Source organism: Macrosteles quadrilineatus, unplaced genomic scaffold (genome assembly GCF_028750875.1).
Source record: "Macrosteles quadrilineatus isolate MER2022 unplaced genomic scaffold, UCM_ALF_1.0 Scaffold_19__1_contigs__length_3004403, whole genome shotgun sequence".
Classification (NCBI taxonomy): Eukaryota; Metazoa; Arthropoda; class Insecta; order Hemiptera; family Cicadellidae; genus Macrosteles; species Macrosteles quadrilineatus.
In genome coordinates, this window is record NW_026542612.1 from 1592514 (window position 1) to 1614456 (window position 21943).

Consider the following 21943-nt stretch of genomic DNA (forward strand, 5'->3'; position numbering starts at 1 on the left):
TAGTAATCAGTAGTAGTGTTGTGGGAAGTGAGAGATTGGTGCGTCCCATATGGTCAGTGACGCTCGTATACAACATAGCAATAAACTTGTTCTTTTGATTTTGTAAGTACTCTAATTAATTATTAGGTGTTTTAGTTTATAAATTGCTGTTGAGTATGCATAACAAATCAGTTCCATTCTAACAATGAATACACATTTTGGACTAATATATTAAAGGTATTGTTGAGATTTGTGTTTACATACTTTGTAACAGTCTGAAATTGTATGTAGGCCAAATATTTTTTGTGTTTTAAGGGATTTTATTCTACAATGTTTCTTTCTTTGGCTTAAACTTTGATTTTCGTTTTGAAATGTATCCATTGATCATGATGAATATTAAGTTGACAATTCTAGAGCCACTTTTAGGCTACAATTTAAAATATTTGAAACACTTCATAAATGTGTGCAATTTCAATACTTTTTTATTAAACGCTATATTTATAAGCCAAAATTGGTGGTTATTTTAAATCTCTCAAATCTTACTTTGCACTTGCACACAGTAATGTATAATTATGTACGTCAAATGCATAACTTTAGTCTATATAAGATTTTCCTGACAATTTAATTTTTACCAAACTAATTATAACAATATCTACATATACTGAATAGCATAAACATATTGCCATAGAGGGGTTTTTTTCTGCAATTATAATAATTAAGTCCATGTTCCCTACTAAAAATGGTGGCACTTGTCTTCGGCTAACACCCTTGTTCATTGTTTGTAGGAATCTTCATATTGTAAGTGTTCTTCATTATATGTAAACTATTCCTGAAAAAAAAAACATTACCATCTCTATTTCGTCTACTTGGTGGTATTCTATGACTTTCCCATGTTTCCATAGTTTAAAAATCGGCTATTTCAATGATAGCTCAAGAAATACAGTACTCAATTCATGCTTGTCTTATTTGTTGAAGTATATCAAATTGCCCAGGGTTTCTCGGTTGTTTCTATTGTAAATACTGTATGTACGCAAACCCATAAATTCGAATAGTAATTGATTAGTAGGTTTTTTCCAGTATTCGTGGTTAATTTAAATCAAATCGGTAAATGTATCCCATGCGTTTTCTTGAATTGGAAAATAAAATATTGACAGCAATTTAATTATCCAGCTGATCGTAATGTAAACAAATATGTTGTTCATAAGGGTAACATGGGAAATTTAAAAGCCCCTGGGGCAGAGCCCAATGGACTTTTTCAAAATCGTATAGAATCAGAAGCTATCATATCATACCCAGAAAGATTGGTGCGTTAAGTTTATTTTATCGTGATTGGGGCTACGATAATATTCATGTCCTCCAATCATGACGTCGACTGCACATATATTAACTTAACAATCTAGTTGCTCGATGAGGCATCAGCTAATAATAATTACAGCAATCGAGCTGATTGAACCACGCCTCTCGGAAGTGCGACATCTCAGCTGTTTTTCATCGTTGAACAGCTGATTCGAAAGGCGCATTCTCTCCCATGCATGGAGTCAACTAAATTTGATTTGTTTGCCATTTCGTTGTTACGCTACTTGTCGGTAAAATAGTTATCCCGGTATTAAACTGTAACAATTAGGCCTGTTACATGCTACATAGCAAATATTAAATATTGGTTGATTTTACAAAGATAGGAAAACTATTACGTTAGTATAAATAACATTTCTTTACATATTACATGGTTGGTATTAATTATATCATATTCAATTCAATGCAGCTTAGAGCCTCAATGGAGATTATGTTAGCTCCTAAATTGTTAAGGTACGTTTTGCTTGGAGCGACAGGTGCGACGGTCGCGCAGCGACTGTCGCCGAGCGGCAGTCGCGGGATGGTAGACTGTTTTGCTTGGAGCGACAACTTCTTTGGCGTCACGAGACGTGGTACCGTCAGTGCACCTAACCTCAAAAGTGCGCACTAAGTATAAAGTCACTAAATAAAATCGATAAATTCACTTAGTAAAACAGGTAAAACTTAACAAATAAAGTATTCCTTATAGGCCTAGTTATTTGTTATAAGAAACATTCCAAAACTGCCATGTCACAAGCCAAAATGTAATAAAATTACTCAATTTCTCCGTAAATTGCAGTACACAAGCATAACTTTAATTGGAAATCAGTGTTATAAACAACCTCCTCACAGAGTGAAAATTATATTTTATTGATTGTATTGTAAATGAAAAAAAATACCAATTACATTATATACTACATTAATATTTGAATAACCACATTACTTTAATAATTGGCATTTTATATATTTAAATATGACACGCCTGACTTTTAAGCCAATTTGATCAATAACCATTATACAGAGCAATATTTTTTTGAATCACCTAAACGAAAATTTAATTAGAAGTCTTTTAAGTCGACAATCTAAATAACCTAACTTACTAATATATTAAAATAACTTGTAAAATAATAAGACCAGAGAATAAAGGACAACGTCAGGTTTAAACTAACCTGACGTTGTCCTTAATTCTTTGGTCTTTGTAGGAGATATGTTTCAAATCATAAAGCGCGGGGTATTTTGCCACTTCTTCTAATAAACTGTCGTCTTTTTCACCACTAAAATTTAACTTAATCACAGACGTTGGCCGACGCCATATAGCGAAAATAAAAGGTTACCGAACTTGTCAGAATGGTGTACACTATAAAAACAATCAGAAATGTAACTGTCGCTAAGCGACTGTCGCTCCTGACTGGTCTAGGAGCAGTACCCAGCGACTGCAGCTCGCGGCTCTAGCGACAGTAGCTCCAAGCAAAACAGGACTATGCAAAACCCCTTTGATCAGTGTCCCGCGACTGCCGCTCAGCGACGGTCGCGCGCGACCGTCGCACCTGTCGCTTCAGGCAAAACGTACCTTTAGTGTGACACTGAAGATACAGCAAAAAGTCTACAGTAATAATAATCTATAATATTAAAACGAAACAGTGTTTTTTATTTCACGATTCTGAATCAACCACTCGACGGATTTTCATGATTTTTGTGTTGAAAGAAAAATAATTTTGAGAACTAGGGAATGTCGAAGCCATAAATTTAGTTTAGGGTCCCAGTTTTTTTAGAAATTAAGTTTTAATTTTTAAAAAGTCTAGCAGCCGACGCTAAGATTCTAAACTAGCTTTTGGCATAAAATAATTTGCTTAACATAACAGCTGTAAACATTCAGCTTTTGTGTCACTAATTCAGCATTTGGATAAAAATGTAAAGACATATGCTACTTAGGGTTGACTTATTTATACTATGTGTAATGCAAATCATTGATGCGTTCAATTATTCTGTAAGAGGATGATAGATTAATTAAATTATACAAAGTAAAATACTAGGATGTTCAAAATTATTTTTTTAAAGCAATCTTTGTAATCTTCGATTTGTTTTAGAGCAATATAATTTGTTTTAACTAACAGCTGGTTAAATATAAACTATGGAACTATGAGGTTATTTTATTTACTCTTATTTTGTCATTGATTATAGGAAATAAGTAAGATTAATAGAGATAATTATATCACAGTTTAAAATAGTTTAGACCAAAATTAATTAAACCACAGTACAAATCGAGGCTCTGTACACGAGTCTTAATAACAAAGGATAAACGCAAATTATTTTACTATTCCACTTTTCGAGGAAAGAATAGAAAAATAACAATGTTTACATGTTTTAATTCTTCATGGTAGCTTTTTGTTTACAATTAATGATTGTCTGCTTTAACTTTGTTTGGATTAAACCTGGAAACATTGATGTCATAAAAACAAAAAGAAGATCAAGAATAATCAGGAATCACGATTTTAAATTACCACCACAACCTCAGCCGAGTTTTATACAAAGATTGAACACAACGTCAACATTGACCTAGGATACTGCAATTAGACAAACCATCCTTTTATGAAATCGTGTTCAGTGAGGTTACGTTTGGGGGTGCCTATCAGCGCCCCCAAACGAGAAAATATCACTTTTATTTCAATTATGAATATATTGTAGTTTAAATTAACTAATATGGGAAATTACGATGTACACTTATTCAATGAGAGTGGGTAATTATTAAGGATATAACTGATAACGGTATGGATGGTAAACATTGACAATAATTACGTCAGTAGCTTTACTAGCGTGTTTACTTATTATTTATATTCCTGCTACATGTGACCAGTTCTTTTAGTAATCGTGAGTTATTTTTTTAAAATGAATGTTATTTGAACCAAACAGCTGTTTCAAAACAAACTGTTATTGTTTTTACTTTTCTTTGTTTACACTTATTTATTTAGCAATTAATGCAGTGAAATTGATATAAAGGATAGGTGTGACAATTTATGTGTACTGTGAATTTTATTGGATATTATCGTTTTATTTTAGGTCGTTTCTATTCAGACCTACTGGAAATTGTGTATAGTAGTTGTATTGTGGTGATAATAATTATGGAAGAGGCAGGTATGCTAATGGTAGGTGGTATCGGTTACTAAGTCTATACACTTCTCGATTGACTATTACTCTCTCTACTACTGTAGGCTACTTATTATCAGCGTGCGTCTGTGCGAATCGGCTGCAAATCTCACTTCAACGATTTTCACATCGTAAAAATTGCAGAATTGTTGTTTTGTTGTAACTTTATCGGATTTAAAATGCATATCGTATAGGCCTATGATGGAATAAAAACATATTTGGTCACACAACATTTGTTTACAAGATGATTTTTCACATTAAAACTGCAAGAAACTTTGTCTTTATATATGTGTAAACTAGCTGATCTGAATTGTACACGGTTTTAACTGACTACTGAATTCCCGTACGTAGGACGGGCTAACAGCTCGTATCTAATTAAATGTAAACTATAGTATTTTGATGTTATCTTTATTTACTCTTTTTGGCACTCGTTTTTTCATTATTTTTTTCTCCATACCAGTTAGTTAACAACTACCTACAAACGATGTTTTTGATCAACATTGCTTTTCCTGTAGCATTTAATCCCGTTGCAGGGTATTTATTGTGTTGCTATTTTTCTTGTTCTCTGTTGTTATTTTGTTCTTGTTGGTCAAAATTGATTATATTGTTATTTGTTCTACTAGTTATTTATAGTGAATCATTATTCTGAGGTTATCTTTATGTCTTTGTTCTTGTCATTTTTTCACTACTTATGTACTGAACTATTTAGTTGTAATATGGAAGTATTTTATTTTCCCTGTTAAGAAGAGACATCCGTGAACAAAAAATAAAGAAATATGGTATGTTTAGTCATCACCAGGGCCTAAAGTGATTTCTAGCTGGAATACGAGCGAGGGTCCAAAATGAATTTATGGTGCGTTTACTGAAATTTTTCGTTATACCTACTGCATAAGCCAAATAATTGACAAAACGTGAATTTTAAATATGGTCTACATTGTAAATTAGCTATCAAAATGGTTTCGTTGACTTTCTCCCCCTATGGCATATGGAGGAAATTTGTATGGTAGAGGTCTATGCATTACGTATCCATTCGAATGTTATCTCCTAGCGTTTTTTTGCAATTTTAATTATTTGATTGGAATTTTCCCATAAAACAGCTCGGCCGGTTTTGATTAAATTTTAATTTTTTATACTGTAGTCCTTTTAAATCCAAACAAATTGTTACAGCCCAAGTTCCTGTACAAATTAAGGTTCAAAAGTCATTGTAACTTTTGCTGCTCCCATGATAAAGAGTTGTTGACCAGCTAATGGGAGAAAGTATGTGTCAAATTGTTGATGCCGTTTTAAACCACACAAATGTAAGGAGAGGTCCAAACCCAGCTCTTGTTACTATCTAGTCAAGCCAGCAATATGTAAACTACCAAAAGCATTATTAATTGATAGCTCACTGACACACGTAATCTGGGCCCAGAAACGGTCTCTTGGAATCGAACCAGTGAGCTCTATAACCACTCGGCTACCCTGACAATTAAATACATATTTCCTGTGGATCTTCCACTCATTGAAAACTGAATGAATTATTCCGCCTGTTCCTGTTATATTGAGGCAGGGACCCACAAGTCATTTAGCCACTGTCTCCGCTCGTTTTGCTTTCTCTATTGACGTCATTTGCACCATGTTGGCGATTATATTCGAAGACCTACATTCCGTAGCGTAGTCGAAAAAATGTAGAGAGTGAGTGGGAATGGTTTTGAATTACTGTAGCATAGACTGAATCTTTTGTTTACACGTCGATACATAAAAAGTTAATTCATAACACTATCACTTAATCCATTTTAATCGTGATATTTTTTTATTTAAAAAATATGACACTTTAACAAAACGTGATATTTTGTTGATTGCACTTAGGTACACAACACTATTTAATGCAAGTATAGCGGATCGATGATTGTATTTTTTATTAGGATTTTGGATACATCTGTTGTTTTGACCTTAGAGAACAAACAGCTGAGCCGCCAGTTCCGATATCAGCTGACTAAGCCAACAATGGGCTAGGTGTTATCATAGGAACAGCTGACTCCACTATTACCTCACTTTGTTTGCTGTCGCGATCTAGAACAAGGACTGTTGAATGTTGTACGTGAGTTCTATTACACTCGTCATTGTCATTCTAACTGCCTTTGTCGCTTATCAGTTGTTGGTGCTTCGACAGTTGTATTTGTACATGCAATCGGTCGAGCTCTGAGTTGCAACGGTTTCCATTGATGACCCAGACAATCTCAGCACTCGGCGATGGTGAGCCTGGCGAGTTGTGGTGTGGGTGGAACTCTACACCAGGCGATTAACTCTCACTTAGCCTGGTGTAAGCGATACCCGACATGGTGTGAGGCTCTCCCGTGCCTGTTGTCGTCACTGCTCCGGTATTGGCGACATGTGTGACACCCCAGCAATGAACGTCTGTAGGATGCTGCTGACGTCACGTTCAACTTCACCGTGATTTTATCAAATTGCCTCTTTATTTGATCACTTCACACAGTTTGCTGATGCCGTGGTCGCTCTTTCTTTGTCCAGAGCCACGTCTGGTATGGGTCTGGTCGGTCTGCTGTTTACAGTCAGGTCAGGTCAGCGTAGCCATCAATATTTTATTGTTTGTACCACAACTGGTTTGTATCCCGATCTCTCACTGCCGCAGCCACCACGAGATCTCTTACACGGGTTTGCTCCTGTTATACTTTGTACAATTTTCATTTTATCTGCACTATTTGGTAATGGCCACATCAAGAGTTTATACGTAAATCTTAAACTCTATATTATTGAAAAGCTTGCAATCGATGGTCTGTTATTCGAATTTTCCAATAATTAAACGTTGTAGATAAAACTTTAATATACCGAATTATCCATGACGCAATTTTTATTTGCCATTGATTATTTCAAGAAGCTTATGTTACTACTTTACTCCCACTATAAACAAAAACGAAGAACGTACATAACGTGAAGAACGTCATATTATACGAAGAACGTACTGTTTTCGTCGGCATTTCCTAGATCGATTTTATATTTGCATCAAATAAGTCAATTTATTTATTTCATACTATACTATTAAGAATTTACCAAAACTAATAATCCATGTTCACCCCCTCGGTGTGTACATGCGTGCGTGAGTGTGCGTAGTTGTGGTACAGAGCTACAAATTACAAATGTGGTCCGATTTTCATGAAATTTTGTACTTATTCGTCCACCTACATGCGTTATCATTTTTATTTTTTATTTTTAATGGTGGATTAATCATAAAACCCCTTAAAATGACGGAATAATCGGGTTTTCACCAAATCGGATCGAACGATTTTTATGAAAATTTAATATTGTGTAATTTTTAGGTGTCTTTGTATCTAATTTGAAAACAAAATTGTATCTAATTTTTTAAGAAAAGGTGGCATCTTGGGTTAGTCAATTATGTTGAATACCGCGTGATACGATAATTTCTACAAGGGGTTAAGTTACCTTTTTTGTCCAAGTAAGTAATCCTATAGTAGTTCTTAAGACGCATATGCGGCGTCGAAAAAGGTCGCCTTATAAACGACTAGAGGATTACTTGATCAGAAAAAGGTAACTAACTTAACTTTTTTAGAAATTAATTTGACGTAGTCCGAAAGGCCACAAAAAATAATTAAGTAATACAGTAAGTAAAATTTATGTGGGGCAAACATTTTTGGGACTCTTCAGGATATTGAAATCTCTCTTTGAGATATTGATGTTTAAAGATATTGAGCCTGTGGTTGTTTAATGATTAGCTCTTTTTTATCTTGCCGAACAATGTTGTTATATAAATCAATGACCGTTTAATTTAATAATCAAGGATCCCTTTTCATGTAGCTATTGCTTATCTCCTTATCGTTTTCTCAAAGTACTGTAAGTGTGTGTTGTCTGTGAGTCAGGACTCCAAGTAAGGTCCTTGATCAAGGGAAACCTCCCAAGGTCGTCGGCTGCCTCCACAACACAGAGTTGTCCACCGACCTCTGGTCTGGTCCAATCTTTCTTCAACCTATCACCGGAAACTTAAGTTTTACAGGTTAACCCGAAGAAACCCAAATTCATTCAGTCGTTCCTGTAACCAGTGAAAACTAGACCATCAAAGATATGTGTACCATCACAAGTGTAAGGTTACAAGGTTAGGGGTTTAGCGGCACTTTAAACGAAATCATACTAGACAGTGAATGTTGAATATTGATTAGACGTGTCGAACAATTAACTCGAGCTTTCTCGTACCAATACCCGACACAGGGACACAGTCAAGTCGTATGTTAACTCCGACTCTGCTGAGGGAAAGTGAAGGTCGCCAACTCCGCCGCATTTCCTGGTCAGAGCTTCCTTTCCTTGTAGTGTGCAGTAAGTGCATGCACTCCACAGACCACAATATTACGTGCGACAGACGGAATGCACAGTAGAGTAATTCGATATTTGGCGAGGAAAGGTGTTAATTTCTTTAGATAATCTCATTTGTGTTGATATAAATAATTTATCTGGCTTAGTTGACTCGATTCCGATTCAATTGTTAGTCTTAATAACACTGTCTGAATGGTGACGGAAGTGACGCACGCATATGACGTGTTTTTTCATTCCTGCAGTATACGGTATACTTATTGAGATATAGGAAAAACACAATCAGTACTACAGGGTTAGGCAAAAGTTTAGAACCCCCAGTTAACTTTTTAACGCGTTGCAGTAGGTAAACCAAACTCTGCACCTGTTTACAAAAAAAAAAAAAAAAAAAAAAATGCACTTTGTCATTAAAGGTAGAGCTTGTACTCGGTCCCCAAAATGGGGTATTTTGGGGACAGCCCCAAATTGTCAAATTTAAACACCTATCATGTGACCCCTCATTTTAAAGTGTTTCTCAAGAACAAATTAAATGGCGCAAACTAGAGGTCAATATCGCGGTTACCTCCCGCTATCTCCGCGTCCCGCCACCTCCGTGTACCGCTACCTCCGAATTTCAGAGTGACCCCTATAATCCTCGGTTACTTCCTGCGTTAAGACTTTCCGTCCAAACCTAACCTAACCTAACTTAATAACCTAACCTAACCTAACCTAACCTGACCTAACCTAACCTAGCCCACGGGTTAAATTTTCATTAAATCTTCCATCCACGGGGCTTCGCAGCCGTGGATGCAATGACAGCTAACAACGCAGGCAGTGACGGGATTATAAGGGTCACTCAAGAATTCGGAGGTGGCGGGACAGTTTTGGTTGCGCGCGTACAGATTGGCCAATGGTTCGAGGGTCTTTTCTAACATACAGATTGACCAAAGGTCTTAATGAGCAGGGACAAAAAATGGGGGAGGAGCTTACAGCAGCGATGACCCGTGTACCATGTAAACAAAATTTTGTTGTAAACTTAAAAAAGTTCAGATGATTGACAACAGAATTCAGCACAAACTATGCAATTTTAAAAGCTATTATAACGAGCTTGTATGCTTTCACGGGATATCCTCCAAACGCGCAAAAGGCACATCTAGAGGATAAGAGCTTTAAATTAGATCCAATATGCCTACAAAAATAAATATTTAGGTATCGATTTGCTGTACACAAAAATCCTTAATTATTAACAAATACATAACTTAAATAAATGCAATATAGAGTTATTATTTTCTTTTAACGGCAACTGGAAATGTTGCTGACCGAATAAGTAATTTAATAACAAATCATTATTTTGTTGAGGATTTTAAGGCAAAATGTTAAGAATTATTTGAAGTTTAGAATTTTAATTTTTGGTTTAGGTGAATGTTGAATAAGTGAGTAGATTTTGATACTCTGTGGTAGAACATTTTATTCGGGTTATTTAACTTCCAATGGAACATATTTTTCTTTTTTTTAACTTTTGTTAAAATACTACTCTTATAACGAATATTGCTAGATTGGTTTTGTGAACTTAAAAATGAACATTGTGTGCGAAATGCTAAGACAGATATTCAAGGTAATTTTCAAACCATGTGTATACACATAAAAACGAGAATGCTTATGCTTTGAATCTTGAAAGAACACTTCAGGACTTTTAAATGGTAACATTATCTTAATTGCTATAACTAGGTCAAACAAACTAACAATTTCGTAACCAACTCGACCTTCCAAAAAATGTACTTTGTGTACTTTACAAGAAATTTATAGTGAGTTTATAAGCAATTAGTTAGATTTTATAGCTTATTATTTGCATTAGAATACCGCACTGTTTTGTTTAAGCTACAGTTGAATGTAAGAACCTTATTTGTTTACTTAACAGCTTACATAAAACTTTGTGTTTTAAAAAGTAAAATTCGTCTCTTGAGTTTGGCCACCTCTGTGACTGGTAAGATTAGAAAAAGTTAACAAACACTTGACTTAAATAGACAAGCTCCTCTCCCACACGGGTCATCGCTGCTGTAAGCTCCTCCCCCATTTTTTGTCCCTGCTCATTAGGACCTTTGGTCAATCTGTATGTTAGAAAAGACCCTCGAACCATTGGCCAATCTGTATGTGGCCTAAATGATAGGTGTTTCAATTTGAAAATTTGGGGCTGCAGCCAAAATACCCCATTTTGGGGGCTGGGGCAAAGTTGTAACTTTGATGAAAAAGAGCAATTTCTTCTGTTGTAAATATGTGCCGAGTCAGTGTCAGACACTCCGGTGAGGTTGTATACTTGAAGGTGTGATCAAATTAGAGTTCACGTGTTCTGGAGAGCCTCTGTGTCAAGTGCTGCTAGCTCCTCAGTTCTTTGTATTTGTATACTTATACGAGAGTCTACAGTCAGTGTTAGACACCCCGGTGAGGTTGTATACTTGAAGGTGAGATCAAATTAGAGTTCACGTGTTCTGGAGAGCCTCTGTGTCAAGTGCTGCTAGCTCCTCAGTTCTTTGTATTTGTATACTTATACGAGAGTCTACAGTCAGTGTTAGACACCCCGGTGAGGTTGTATACTTGAAGGTGAGATCAAATTAGAGTTCACGTGTTCTGGAGAGCCTCTGTGTCAAGTGCTAGCGGCTCCTCAGTTCTTTGTATTTGTATACTTATACGAGAGTCTACAGTCAGTGTTAGACACCCCGGTGAGGTTGTATACTTGAAGGTGAGATCAAATTAGAGTTCACGTGTTCTGGAGAGCCTCTGTGTCAAGTGCTGCTAGCTCCTCAGTTCTTTGTATTTGTATACTTATACGAGAGTCTACAGTCAGTGTTAGACACCCCGGTGAGGTTGTATACTTGAAGGTGAGATCAAATTAGAGTTCACGTGTTCTGGAGAGCCTCTGTGTCAAGTGCTGCTAGCTCCTCAGTTCTTTGTATTTGTATACTTATACGAGAGTCTACAGTCAGTGTCAGACACCCCGGTGAGGTTGTATACTTGAAGGTGAGATCAAATTAGAGTTCACGTGTTCTGGAGAGCCTCTGTGTCAAGTGCTGCTAGCTCCTCAGTTCTTTGTATTTGTATACTTATACGAGAGTCTACAGTCAGTGTTAGACACCCCGGTGAGGTTGTATACTTGAAGGTGAGATCAAATTAGAGTTCACGTGTTCTGGAGAGCCTCTGTGTCAAGTGCTGCTAGCTCCTCAGTTCTTTGTATTTGTATACTTATACGAGAGTCTACAGTCAGTGTTAGACACCCCGGTGAGGTTGTATACTTGAAGGTGAGATCAAATTAGAGTTCACGTGTTCTGGAGAGCCTCTGTGTCAAGTGCTGCTAGCTCCTCAGTTCTTTGTATTTGTATACTTATACGAGAGTCTACAGTCAGTGTTAGACACCCCGGTGAGGTTGTATACTTGAAGGTGAGATCAAATTAGAGTTCACGTGTTCTGGAGAGCCTCTGTGTCAAGTGCTGCTAGCTCCTCAGTTCTTTGTATTTGTATACTTATACGAGAGTCTACAGTCAGTGTCAGACACCCCGGTGAGGTTGTATACTTGAAGGTGAGATCAAATTAGAGTTCACGTTTTCTGGAGAGCCTCTGTGTCAAGTGCTAGCGGCTTCTCAGTTCTTTGTATTTGTATACTTATACGAGAGTCTACAGTCAGTGTCAGACACCCCGGTGAGGTTGTATACTTGAAGGTGAGATCAAATTAGAGTTCACGTGTTCTGGAGAGCCTCTGTGTCAAGTGCTGCTAGCTCCTCAGTTCTTTGTATTTGTATACTTATACGAGAGTCTACAGTCAGTGTTAGACACCCCGGTGAGGTTGTATACTTGAAGGTGAGATCAAATTAGAGTTCACGTGTTCTGGAGAGCCTCTGTGTCAAGTGCTGCTAGCTCCTCAGTTCTTTGTATTTGTATACCTATACGAGAATCTACAGTCAGTGTTAGACACCCCGGTGAGGTTGTATACTTGAAGGTGAGATCAAATTAGAGTTCACGTGTTCTGGAGAGCCTCTGTGTCAAGTGCTGCTAGCTCCTCAGTTCTTTGTATTTGTATACTTATACGAGAGTCTACAGTCAGTGTTAGACACCCCGGTGAGGTTGTATACTTGAAGGTGAGATCAAATTAGAGTTCACGTGTTCTGGAGAGCCTCTGTGTCAAGTGCTGCTAGCTCCTCAGTTCTTTGTATTTGTATACTTATACGAGAGTCTACAGTCAGTGTTAGACACCCCGGTGAGGTTGTATACTTGAAGGTGAGATCAAATTAGAGTTCACGTGTTCTGGAGAGCCTCTGTGTCAAGTGCTGCTAGCTCCTCAGTTCTTTGTATTTGTATACCTATACGAGAATCTACAGTCAGTGTTAGACACCCCGGTGAGGTTGTATACTTGAAGGTGAGATCAAATTAGAGTTCACGTTTTCTTGAGAGCCTCTGTGTCAAGTGCTAGCGGCTCCCCTCTCCATATTCTTCGTATTTTTGTCTGTTTCCGGGTATTAATAGGCGGGGATCCCCCCTGACGAGACAAACCCTGTCTCCTTTCTCGCGGACCGCCTGCTTAAAGTAAGGAAGCATGTTTTTTTTTAATTACCTTCGCCCCCTATACATGGAGAAAGTATTGTTTTCGTCAACATTTTCGAGTTTTGAGTAGATATTTCCGTTTTTATGGCCCTGAACCCAAAAGAGAGGTTTTTGAAGTTGTAACTGTCCGTGTGTGAGCGTAGGTGTGGATGTGTACAGAGCTACATACCACACCTGTAGTCTGGTTTTTATGAAATTTGGTATATAGGTATTCATGGGATCTTCAGGGGTTTCTTTTCACTTTTTTTGAAATTTCGATTTTTATTGGTGCATTTTACATATAAAACCCATAAAATAACGGAAAAGTCGGATTTTCACTGTTAATTAACTCAATTAACAGTTGTTTATCTTTACACGATGGCTGTGATAAAATTTGGAAATTTTCATATTTTAAGAGTAAAATAAAAAAGAAAATTAAAATTTCATAACCCACATGACCCGATTTTGCTGGAACTCGTTCAAGTTTATGCCACCCTACACGTTCATACCGAATTACATCAAATTCTGACCAAAATTACTCGAGTTATGTTGACGGACGGTATGTATATATATAGGGTGTCCCGTAAGTAAACAGTCTGAAACTCCGGGAAATGGTTCTATGGGTCAAAATAAAGAGAAAATCAAGAATTTCTTTCCCAAAACCGCTTCGTTAACCAGATATTCGCCATTTTGTTTTTTCACATTACATTTTTATCTTTTAAATTTTTCAACCGATCATTATGAAACTTGATATATATGTGTATGTTAAGGTAATAGAGACCCATGCTAGAAAACAATTCATCTTGAAACTTCGTATTTTTATGGTTTAGTGTAAAATAAATGAATTCGCCAAGCTCAAAATATATTCATAAACAAGCAACCTATAACAGTTTAGTTCTCCGTAAGAATATCATGGGAATTTTAAATTAATTTTTTTTTTTAATTTCTCCGTAATTAATAGCCGTACAAAAACATTTCAAGATACTAAATTATTTGTTTTTAAGCTCTTCAAAATGGTTTGGAGAAAATTTTAGAATTTTTTTGTTTTGAGGGTCAAAAATAAAACCCCCAATTGTTACCCCATAAAACCCAGTTTCCATGATCCGATCACGCTGGTTCTCGGATTATTTTTGCTCGAGTTAACGTGCTAACAGACATATATTTGTATATATGTATTCGATTGGATGGTGTTTTTGGCCTCTGGGGACATCCAATCGAAAAAGTAAATCGGTCCCGTGTCCAGGTCTTACCATGAGACCTACGGTAATAGCTATATATCCCTATATGGAAAATTCGCTAAAATTCGGTCCATTAACGATATTTGTTTGTGTTTATGATCCATACTGTTTTTGTTCTTATAATATCCGTGGAATAATGCTACTGTATGAGCTACTTCCTGATCTACTGCATTTAAAAGTCAACGGCCGATCTTATGCCTTTATTTGTGTATCAAATACTGCTTCGATAAGGATAACATGAAAATTAAGACCCATGGTATAGATTCCTAAGAGAACGGTTTAACCCCATTGTTGTTGGCACTCACCGATATCTTCTTAAACGCCATGCAAAATTTAAATATATTGCTTCAAACGTCTAGGACTAGTTTGCGTGACGAAATGCGTGAGTCGACCACGAGACGACGTTAAGAGCTTCGCTTGCTCCGCCCAATGAAACCATATTTGAAGTTTTAGTCAAATAGATATTAAAACAATATTTTGCCCGAAGACAACATAAATGTTATTGTCTTGTTGCAATGTTTTCTGGTACAATTAACGTTAAATGTGATGGAAACCGTTTATGTTAAAACTAAAACAACCTCTTTTCTATATCCCTCCCTTTTGTTTAATTTGTCATGAATTAGCACACGTCTTTTTACGTGCTTCGCAAGAACTGGATTTCAAATACAACAATTTAGCATTTATAACTATAAGCTAAACCCCTGCAATGCAGAAACGCGTATGACAATGCATGGTTGGGAGGGTTTGGGGTATAAAGCCCTTCAGGGAGTTACAAACATCGTTCATTACAATTATCGCTTTAAACCTCCAACATTATAGGTATAGGTATAATTATTGGCACTAATGCTGAGATTGACTGGCCTTGTTATCTCTTTTTAAACATAAAAATACAATTAAAAAAGAGAACGAGTGATGTATAAATTTCTATTAAAACTAAATTACTGCAAATTTGGAATTTGCTTTGAAAAGGTATGGCAAAACAAAAAAGCTCAATGAGAAAAATCAAATATGGATTAAAATTATTGTAAGTACAGTCTACACAGTATGTATTTCTTATAACTGAACTTGATTGAGAGGTAATGTAAAATGATATACATGCCGTACAGAGTTACTCGTAATAATAACGTATAATACTCTTATTTCATAGAATAAGAGTATTATAAGGTACTAAGTTTATGTTTTGTTCTCTCGACTCTTATCATAAAGTAGTCATTCTAACAACTACAACCACAGACTATAGAACCAATCGCAGCCTCCATGCTCTCTTGTTGCTGTTCTGCTGTATTTATAATGATTGATGCACCTGTATCATATCACTATCACTATCACCCACTTGACTACTCCCACCATCATGATTCATCAAACGAATGTGTCATGCGGTTTGATAAAGGTATTCTTCAAGTTATCACTGTTATAAATTCCAGTTTCAGAATATAATTATTTGTTTGTAAACATAATTGGAAAACTGAGAATGACAGCACCATGACCTTGATGACTTGCTCGTATTTTTAGGGGCACCTACCGGTTGCGTGGATTTTGAGATAACAATCTCATCTTTATCTTTTGGTCATTAAACTTTATATGTAATCACAAAATAAATGTTTTTTAAATAATTCACTTTGCTGTAGGAATAGTTTGAACGCGGAAAGAGATGTTTTTTACTCATCGTTTGGAAGTCAAGTAGTCTATAGTCTATCGCACATCCTTGTTTAACAATAGGTTCACAAAAACGTCCTTGACGTATTCAAAGGATCAACACTTGCAATTTTCTGCCAGGCATGTAAATCACTAATTTCGTTCATCAAATGACTTTCCGAAAACTGCTAATGACATCCTAAACGTAAGTTAATTAACTAATAACAAAAATTGTCTGCGAACTATTTTCTCGAGAATAAGCAGATCGAGCTACGTCCTACAGACTAATCTAGTTCCGTTCCCACTGGGGAGAATTAATTGGTCAGTGTCAGAGACAACAACACGATAAACACATTTATGTTCATCCCTAACACCTCTCACGCTGTGGACGGTTTACTCTATTCTCTTCAGCAGAAAAAGTGGAAATTATGGAGTCGTAACCTATCCATCAGTTTTGCGTAAGAGGTCTGGCACGTTCTAGGCCCAATAGACAATGATATTCATGAATATGAAAGAGTAGTTGATGGTCGGTGTACGCAGATGTCGAGGCGGGTTACTCATCTGTTAACATGTGACTCACATTATTCAACTCAGCAGCGAAACTGATTCATACCAGTAGCGTAGGTGCTCATTGTCATTCAATAACTAAATAGTCAATGCTTACAGACATTCATCTTTAGCCAGTCTAATTGAAAAAAAATCACCAGTCGAATAAACCTCATAAACCATATTATGTAACCATTATTATGTATAGTTTACCTCATAACATCTTTGTTCAGATCACCTTGATAACAATGAGTTGAATTACTTGATTGCCGATTGATATAGAAAAACAGAAGGCAAACAATCTTTATGAAGTTTCATGACAATCATTTAACATTGTTGGTAGGAATCATGACACGGACAGACGTTACAACTCTCTTAGTTACAGAGGTCGATGAATAACTCTCACCTTAAATTATAATCCATCTTGAATAACGGAATGGAGATGGCCAAGCTGCTTAAATTAGTCTCGATTACTGCTTGCTCTGGTGTTTTAATTAGAAGTTGTTAGCATAGATTAAGTGTTATTAGTTTCAGACTGACGACCAGAACACAGTACTCTTATGGCCAATGTCTCGCTAACTATGAGCATTTTACCGCTTTTCGTGCATCATATAGGTAACTGCAGTTCCGGCCGATAAAGTGATAGTTTTATGAGCAGTACTCATAATAGGTATAGTAGGATTGACTGTTTACCATAATACCATGATAGTTGTAAATCCCCTATAAAGAGTAGTTGAGTAGTTTCTAAGAGGCTTACTGCTTACTGTGTTTTGCAGCCCAAAGCAACTTGTTCGTTTCCAACACTACTTTGGAGGAACTAGCCCACAGAAAAGTTCTATTCAAAGTTCTATTCCAAAAGAGTAAGAGGGACTTGTTGGTGGTCCCGAGATATAGTTGACGTAGTGAGAGATTGATTAGCTTCCGTAGGGTAAAACTAGGCGAATTTATTTGGAATAAGTGATGTAAACGACATTTTGCTTACATCCACCAAGGATATGCAAAATTACATTTTTTGTTCTCACTGAATATTGTTGTTCTGTTGTTGTTGTTCTGAAAAGAATTAATGTTGAAAAGGTTGACGACAAAACAATTTTCTATCATCGGGTTTTCAAGTATAAAACAACAAGCTAAGTCGAATAAAACAATCTTAAACTAAACTATACATTGTGTATCTTGCCTTTTTTTATATGTAGAGGTAGCGAAAGCATATGTATTATATTTTTAATTATGATTTAACTGGACTTGGGGTGAGATTATTTTAAATGCTTTCACTCCTGTTTCAGGTGAAGAGCGACGATGAACTGACAAGATGAACGTACAGAACCTCAAACGTCACTTCAACAGCCAGGACGCGCGGCCGAGCTCTGTGGAGGCCCTCAGGCTACAATTCAGCAACCCCGAGTCGCGACCTATTCCTGCTGTGGCGAGGACACAGATACCAGTGGCTAGGTTCGGACAACGGCCTCCGACCTCCCCTCATGGCAGCGACCTGCTGACCAATGGTCACTCTGTGACGTCACCTACCAGCAATGGCAACTACACGACACAACTGTCGCCAACGCCGACGCCGGACCGATGGAGGCTCAAGTATGAGGAGGCCGAGAAGAGGCGGAAGACACTGCTCTCTCAGAACCAGAAACGTGAGTATAAAGACTTAAAAAAGTGTAGGTATGTTGGAAATACTAAATGCTGAACTTACTGGGATTGTACATCTTACTCCGTTGAGCTAGCGTTCAGGACCCAGGAGGGTCAGAGATTTGGTCAGTGAACTCGGTCCGTTTCCGGCTTATCTTACATAAATGGGATTGACAATGACACCATGCAGAACTAGGGGATAACACACTCATGCTCTATTATTTTCAACGATCCGACGTAGAGAAACTACCTAGAATAATACCTGATACATTCAATGTGATTTTATTAGATACTAGGTGAAACCCGTCGAAATAGACGGTTACTTTCAAGGCTTCATCTAACTGCGATAAACAGAGTGAAATTATACCAATTTTGAGCATTTAGCATTGTTTAATGGGTAATAAATGCAAAAACTATAATGACTATTGACCCTATTGTGTTAGTTACAAAATATGGTTGATCATTCAAGAATAAAATATTACCCATGCCGTAGGCTACGTTCGGTGTTATTATTACTATGTTAAGTGGTTTTTCTTCTATTGGAAGAACCTTTATATAGTACTAAAATCGTATTGGTACATCTTTTGTGGCAAACACTTTCGCAATGGGTAAGAATGTAAAGGGTGTATCGGTAATCAGTATTATAGGCTTGTTATTTTAGCTTGTTTGGTACAACTTCACAATTACGAGGATCAGGTATAATCTCGAAAACCAAAAAGAACAGTATTTCTTGAAACCAAATTTTTCTTATAAAGATTATGTAGGCTATATCAAAATTATCCATCAAAATCTTTCAAGAAATCATTACGCGTAATGTAACTTGATCAAATATAATTATTGTTAACGTAACTTCCCAAACCTAATATGTTCCATTTTATTAGGTAGGCCTATATTATTTTCATAAACAGAACCATCGCACTTGCATTCGCCATTGATCGTGTACACTGTATCTGTATAGAGTTCCTCGCTCACACCCACCAGCGATCTCGCGTGTACACCAAACAAATGGAAATCCGAAGGTCGGTATTGATAATTAATGAGTTTCTCTAACGCATCGTTATTCACTGCAGGTGTAGTCGTGGGTGTAAACTGCACACTGTGCATAGCTCAGTCTCTGTACGTCCATTGATTGATGTGGTTCTATTCTATTATCGTCTAGCTGGGGAGGAGACATTACGTACCACAAGACATTCACGCCTGTGTTCATTTAACGAGTAGAATGCGGCAATAGGCTCTGGTGACAAGCATATTACCAGCCAAGGATACTATCTAAACAAGGAGCCTGCCTGTCTTTCCATCACATAATAACCAAACAGATTATGCTGCAATTTCACACGAAGCTACCGTGTCGATAAGGAGTGTCACTTGCATTTTGCCGTTAAGGTTTTTTTCCAGTCTTTTAATGTTAGGATAGACTAGCAGAGTTATGGGGCACTGGGAAGAACATACTGATTAGTCTACGTGGCAACGAAAAATATAACTAAAATGCTGACATCTAATTGAGCGGAGCGAAGCAAAGCTCTTTGGGATCGGCTTCAATGCAAACTTTCTTGACACTATCACTCAATAACGGCTGAACATATTCTAGCCAAACCTTCCAAGGTTGTTTCGACAAATGTTTGGAAGGTTTAAGACGAAACAACTTCAATTTTTGATAATGCCTAGATGATTTAAAAGTTGCTCAAAATTTTTAAATGTTAACATTGGCTGTATGCGTTGCCATGACAAAATGGTTACAAAATAACCATATATAATCATTTATAGATAAATGCAGGACAATTTCTCTATGCATTGCCAAAAATCTGGCAAAGATTGAGAAAATTTCGATTAGTTGGATTCAACCCGACTTGTGGGTTCACCAGATGAGATTGGCAAGCAAACATAGAAACAATACCGATACAAAGTATATGCAAGTAATGTCCTCATCTTTACCTATGAAACTTGTTATAGATGTTGATATTTCTGAGACAATCTGATAAGTTAAATTGATGAAATAGTTATATTATACCTATAAACGTTGTTTTAATTTATTGCTTTATTAAAAACCATGAAACGTATGATTGCTGATTGCCGCTCAACTGTTATGAAAGCCATATTAGTTTACTAGATCCACATAACTATTATGCCTCAAGTACGATTTTTTACTGCGCTATCTACGTGTTTACTTTGTAAATTATAGTTACCGTGATTCACCTCCTTCCAAAGAAATCTCAAAGTAATGTTACCATTACCAATAACTAGTAAGCGGTCGTGCCTTATCACCAGCTCAGCTGTTAGCAGTGAAAGGTCGTGTGATTATGTCTCCCATCCACCTCATAGGTATTGTTGTTGCTTGTTAATTTTATCACTTTTTTATATAGTCTAGGTCTAAATAATCGATTTTAGAATTTATATTTTATTACTTTTTACTTTCCAAAGAAATTTATTTATCTTTCTAATTACACAAGTTGTCCAAATTGTAAAAATAGATTATCTTGAAGACTATCGAAGTTAAAAAAGTGTTAAGATAACAGCATGCAGTGCTATTGTCACGCATTCTACTTTCTTTCATACATAGTATGGAGAAAGTATTGCTTTTGTAAAGATTTTCGAGTTTTTCAAATTTATGTTTTTTTCCCATCAGTTACTCCCGCCGCCGCTTACTTACTAACAAATAACTATGAATTTCAAGTTTAATGTCAGGCTAAAGGAAGAAATAATGTTAAAGTTTGGTGATACTGTTTATTTATTTTTGTGTTTTTTTTCAAAATTTTTGGTGTTAAAAAAACTATTGTTATTGGGTTTCTTATGGACGATCTCAATACCGTACATTTTATTTTGAAAGGAAATTATTATTTTATGACAACCATGTGAGGTGAAGATTGAACATGTCCTCCTTCTTGAATATAATCATGACTCTTCTGGGCTCAGCAGATTGGTTAAATTAATTGTTAAAATAATTACAAATGTTTCCAACCCAAATATAACTAACTAAACTGCAGATTTAATTTTACCACCATCATAGTTCTTATTCCATAATTATTCTTAAATTTTATCATTATGGATTATGTACAAAGTCCAGATAGAGGATGTACAGTATAATAAATTAAATCTCCATTTTTTTATAAAATATAAATCCGAAGCTAGCATTTGATCTATGGTCAGATCCCTCATTACTGTAGGGTCCAGGTCCAGTATTGTTCCAAGACCGTTATGTTTAATAAGCCTACACCAGCGGCTTGTAGACTATTGCTCAACAGCTCGTCTAGCCTAGCAGGTCGTGGGCGATACACGACACTCGCCGACTGCTTTGTGTTATCCCGCCAAATTTACTGGCAAAATGTCCAACTCATTCTAGATTTTATATGCAGTAACGTATAGGCTGAATGGTTTGTTTCGTTAGAAGGATCCTCGAAGAGTTCGTTTGATCTGTTCTTCGTACGTCATTACAACTAATTTTTCTTGTCAGCTTTTGCCATCTTCTTACCAGTTGTTTATTTTCTCTTACCTAATCTGTTTCTGAACCTCTGGTACGTTCTACTCTTCTCGTCTTTGACTTTCTCCTTCAGTTAAACTCTGTCTCTGTG

General features: G+C 36.4%; 1 protein-coding gene across 2 annotated transcripts in view; it reads left to right on the forward strand.

Annotated features, from left to right (window-relative positions):
* Positions 1–21943, forward strand: part of LOC129005327 (shootin-1-like) — a 68889-nt gene continuing 46946 nt past the window's right edge. Inside the window, exons 1-2 of one of the 2 annotated variants that reach the window (XM_054434186.1) lie at positions 1–102; positions 18026–18382. In XM_054434186.1, the coding sequence (XP_054290161.1) occupies positions 18052–18382 (331 nt within the window). In that variant the 5' untranslated portion in view covers positions 1–102; positions 18026–18051. Of the gene's footprint in view, positions 103–18025; positions 18383–20639; positions 20697–21943 lie in introns of those variants that run through there. The other variant, XM_054434187.1, reaches the window with a different exon arrangement.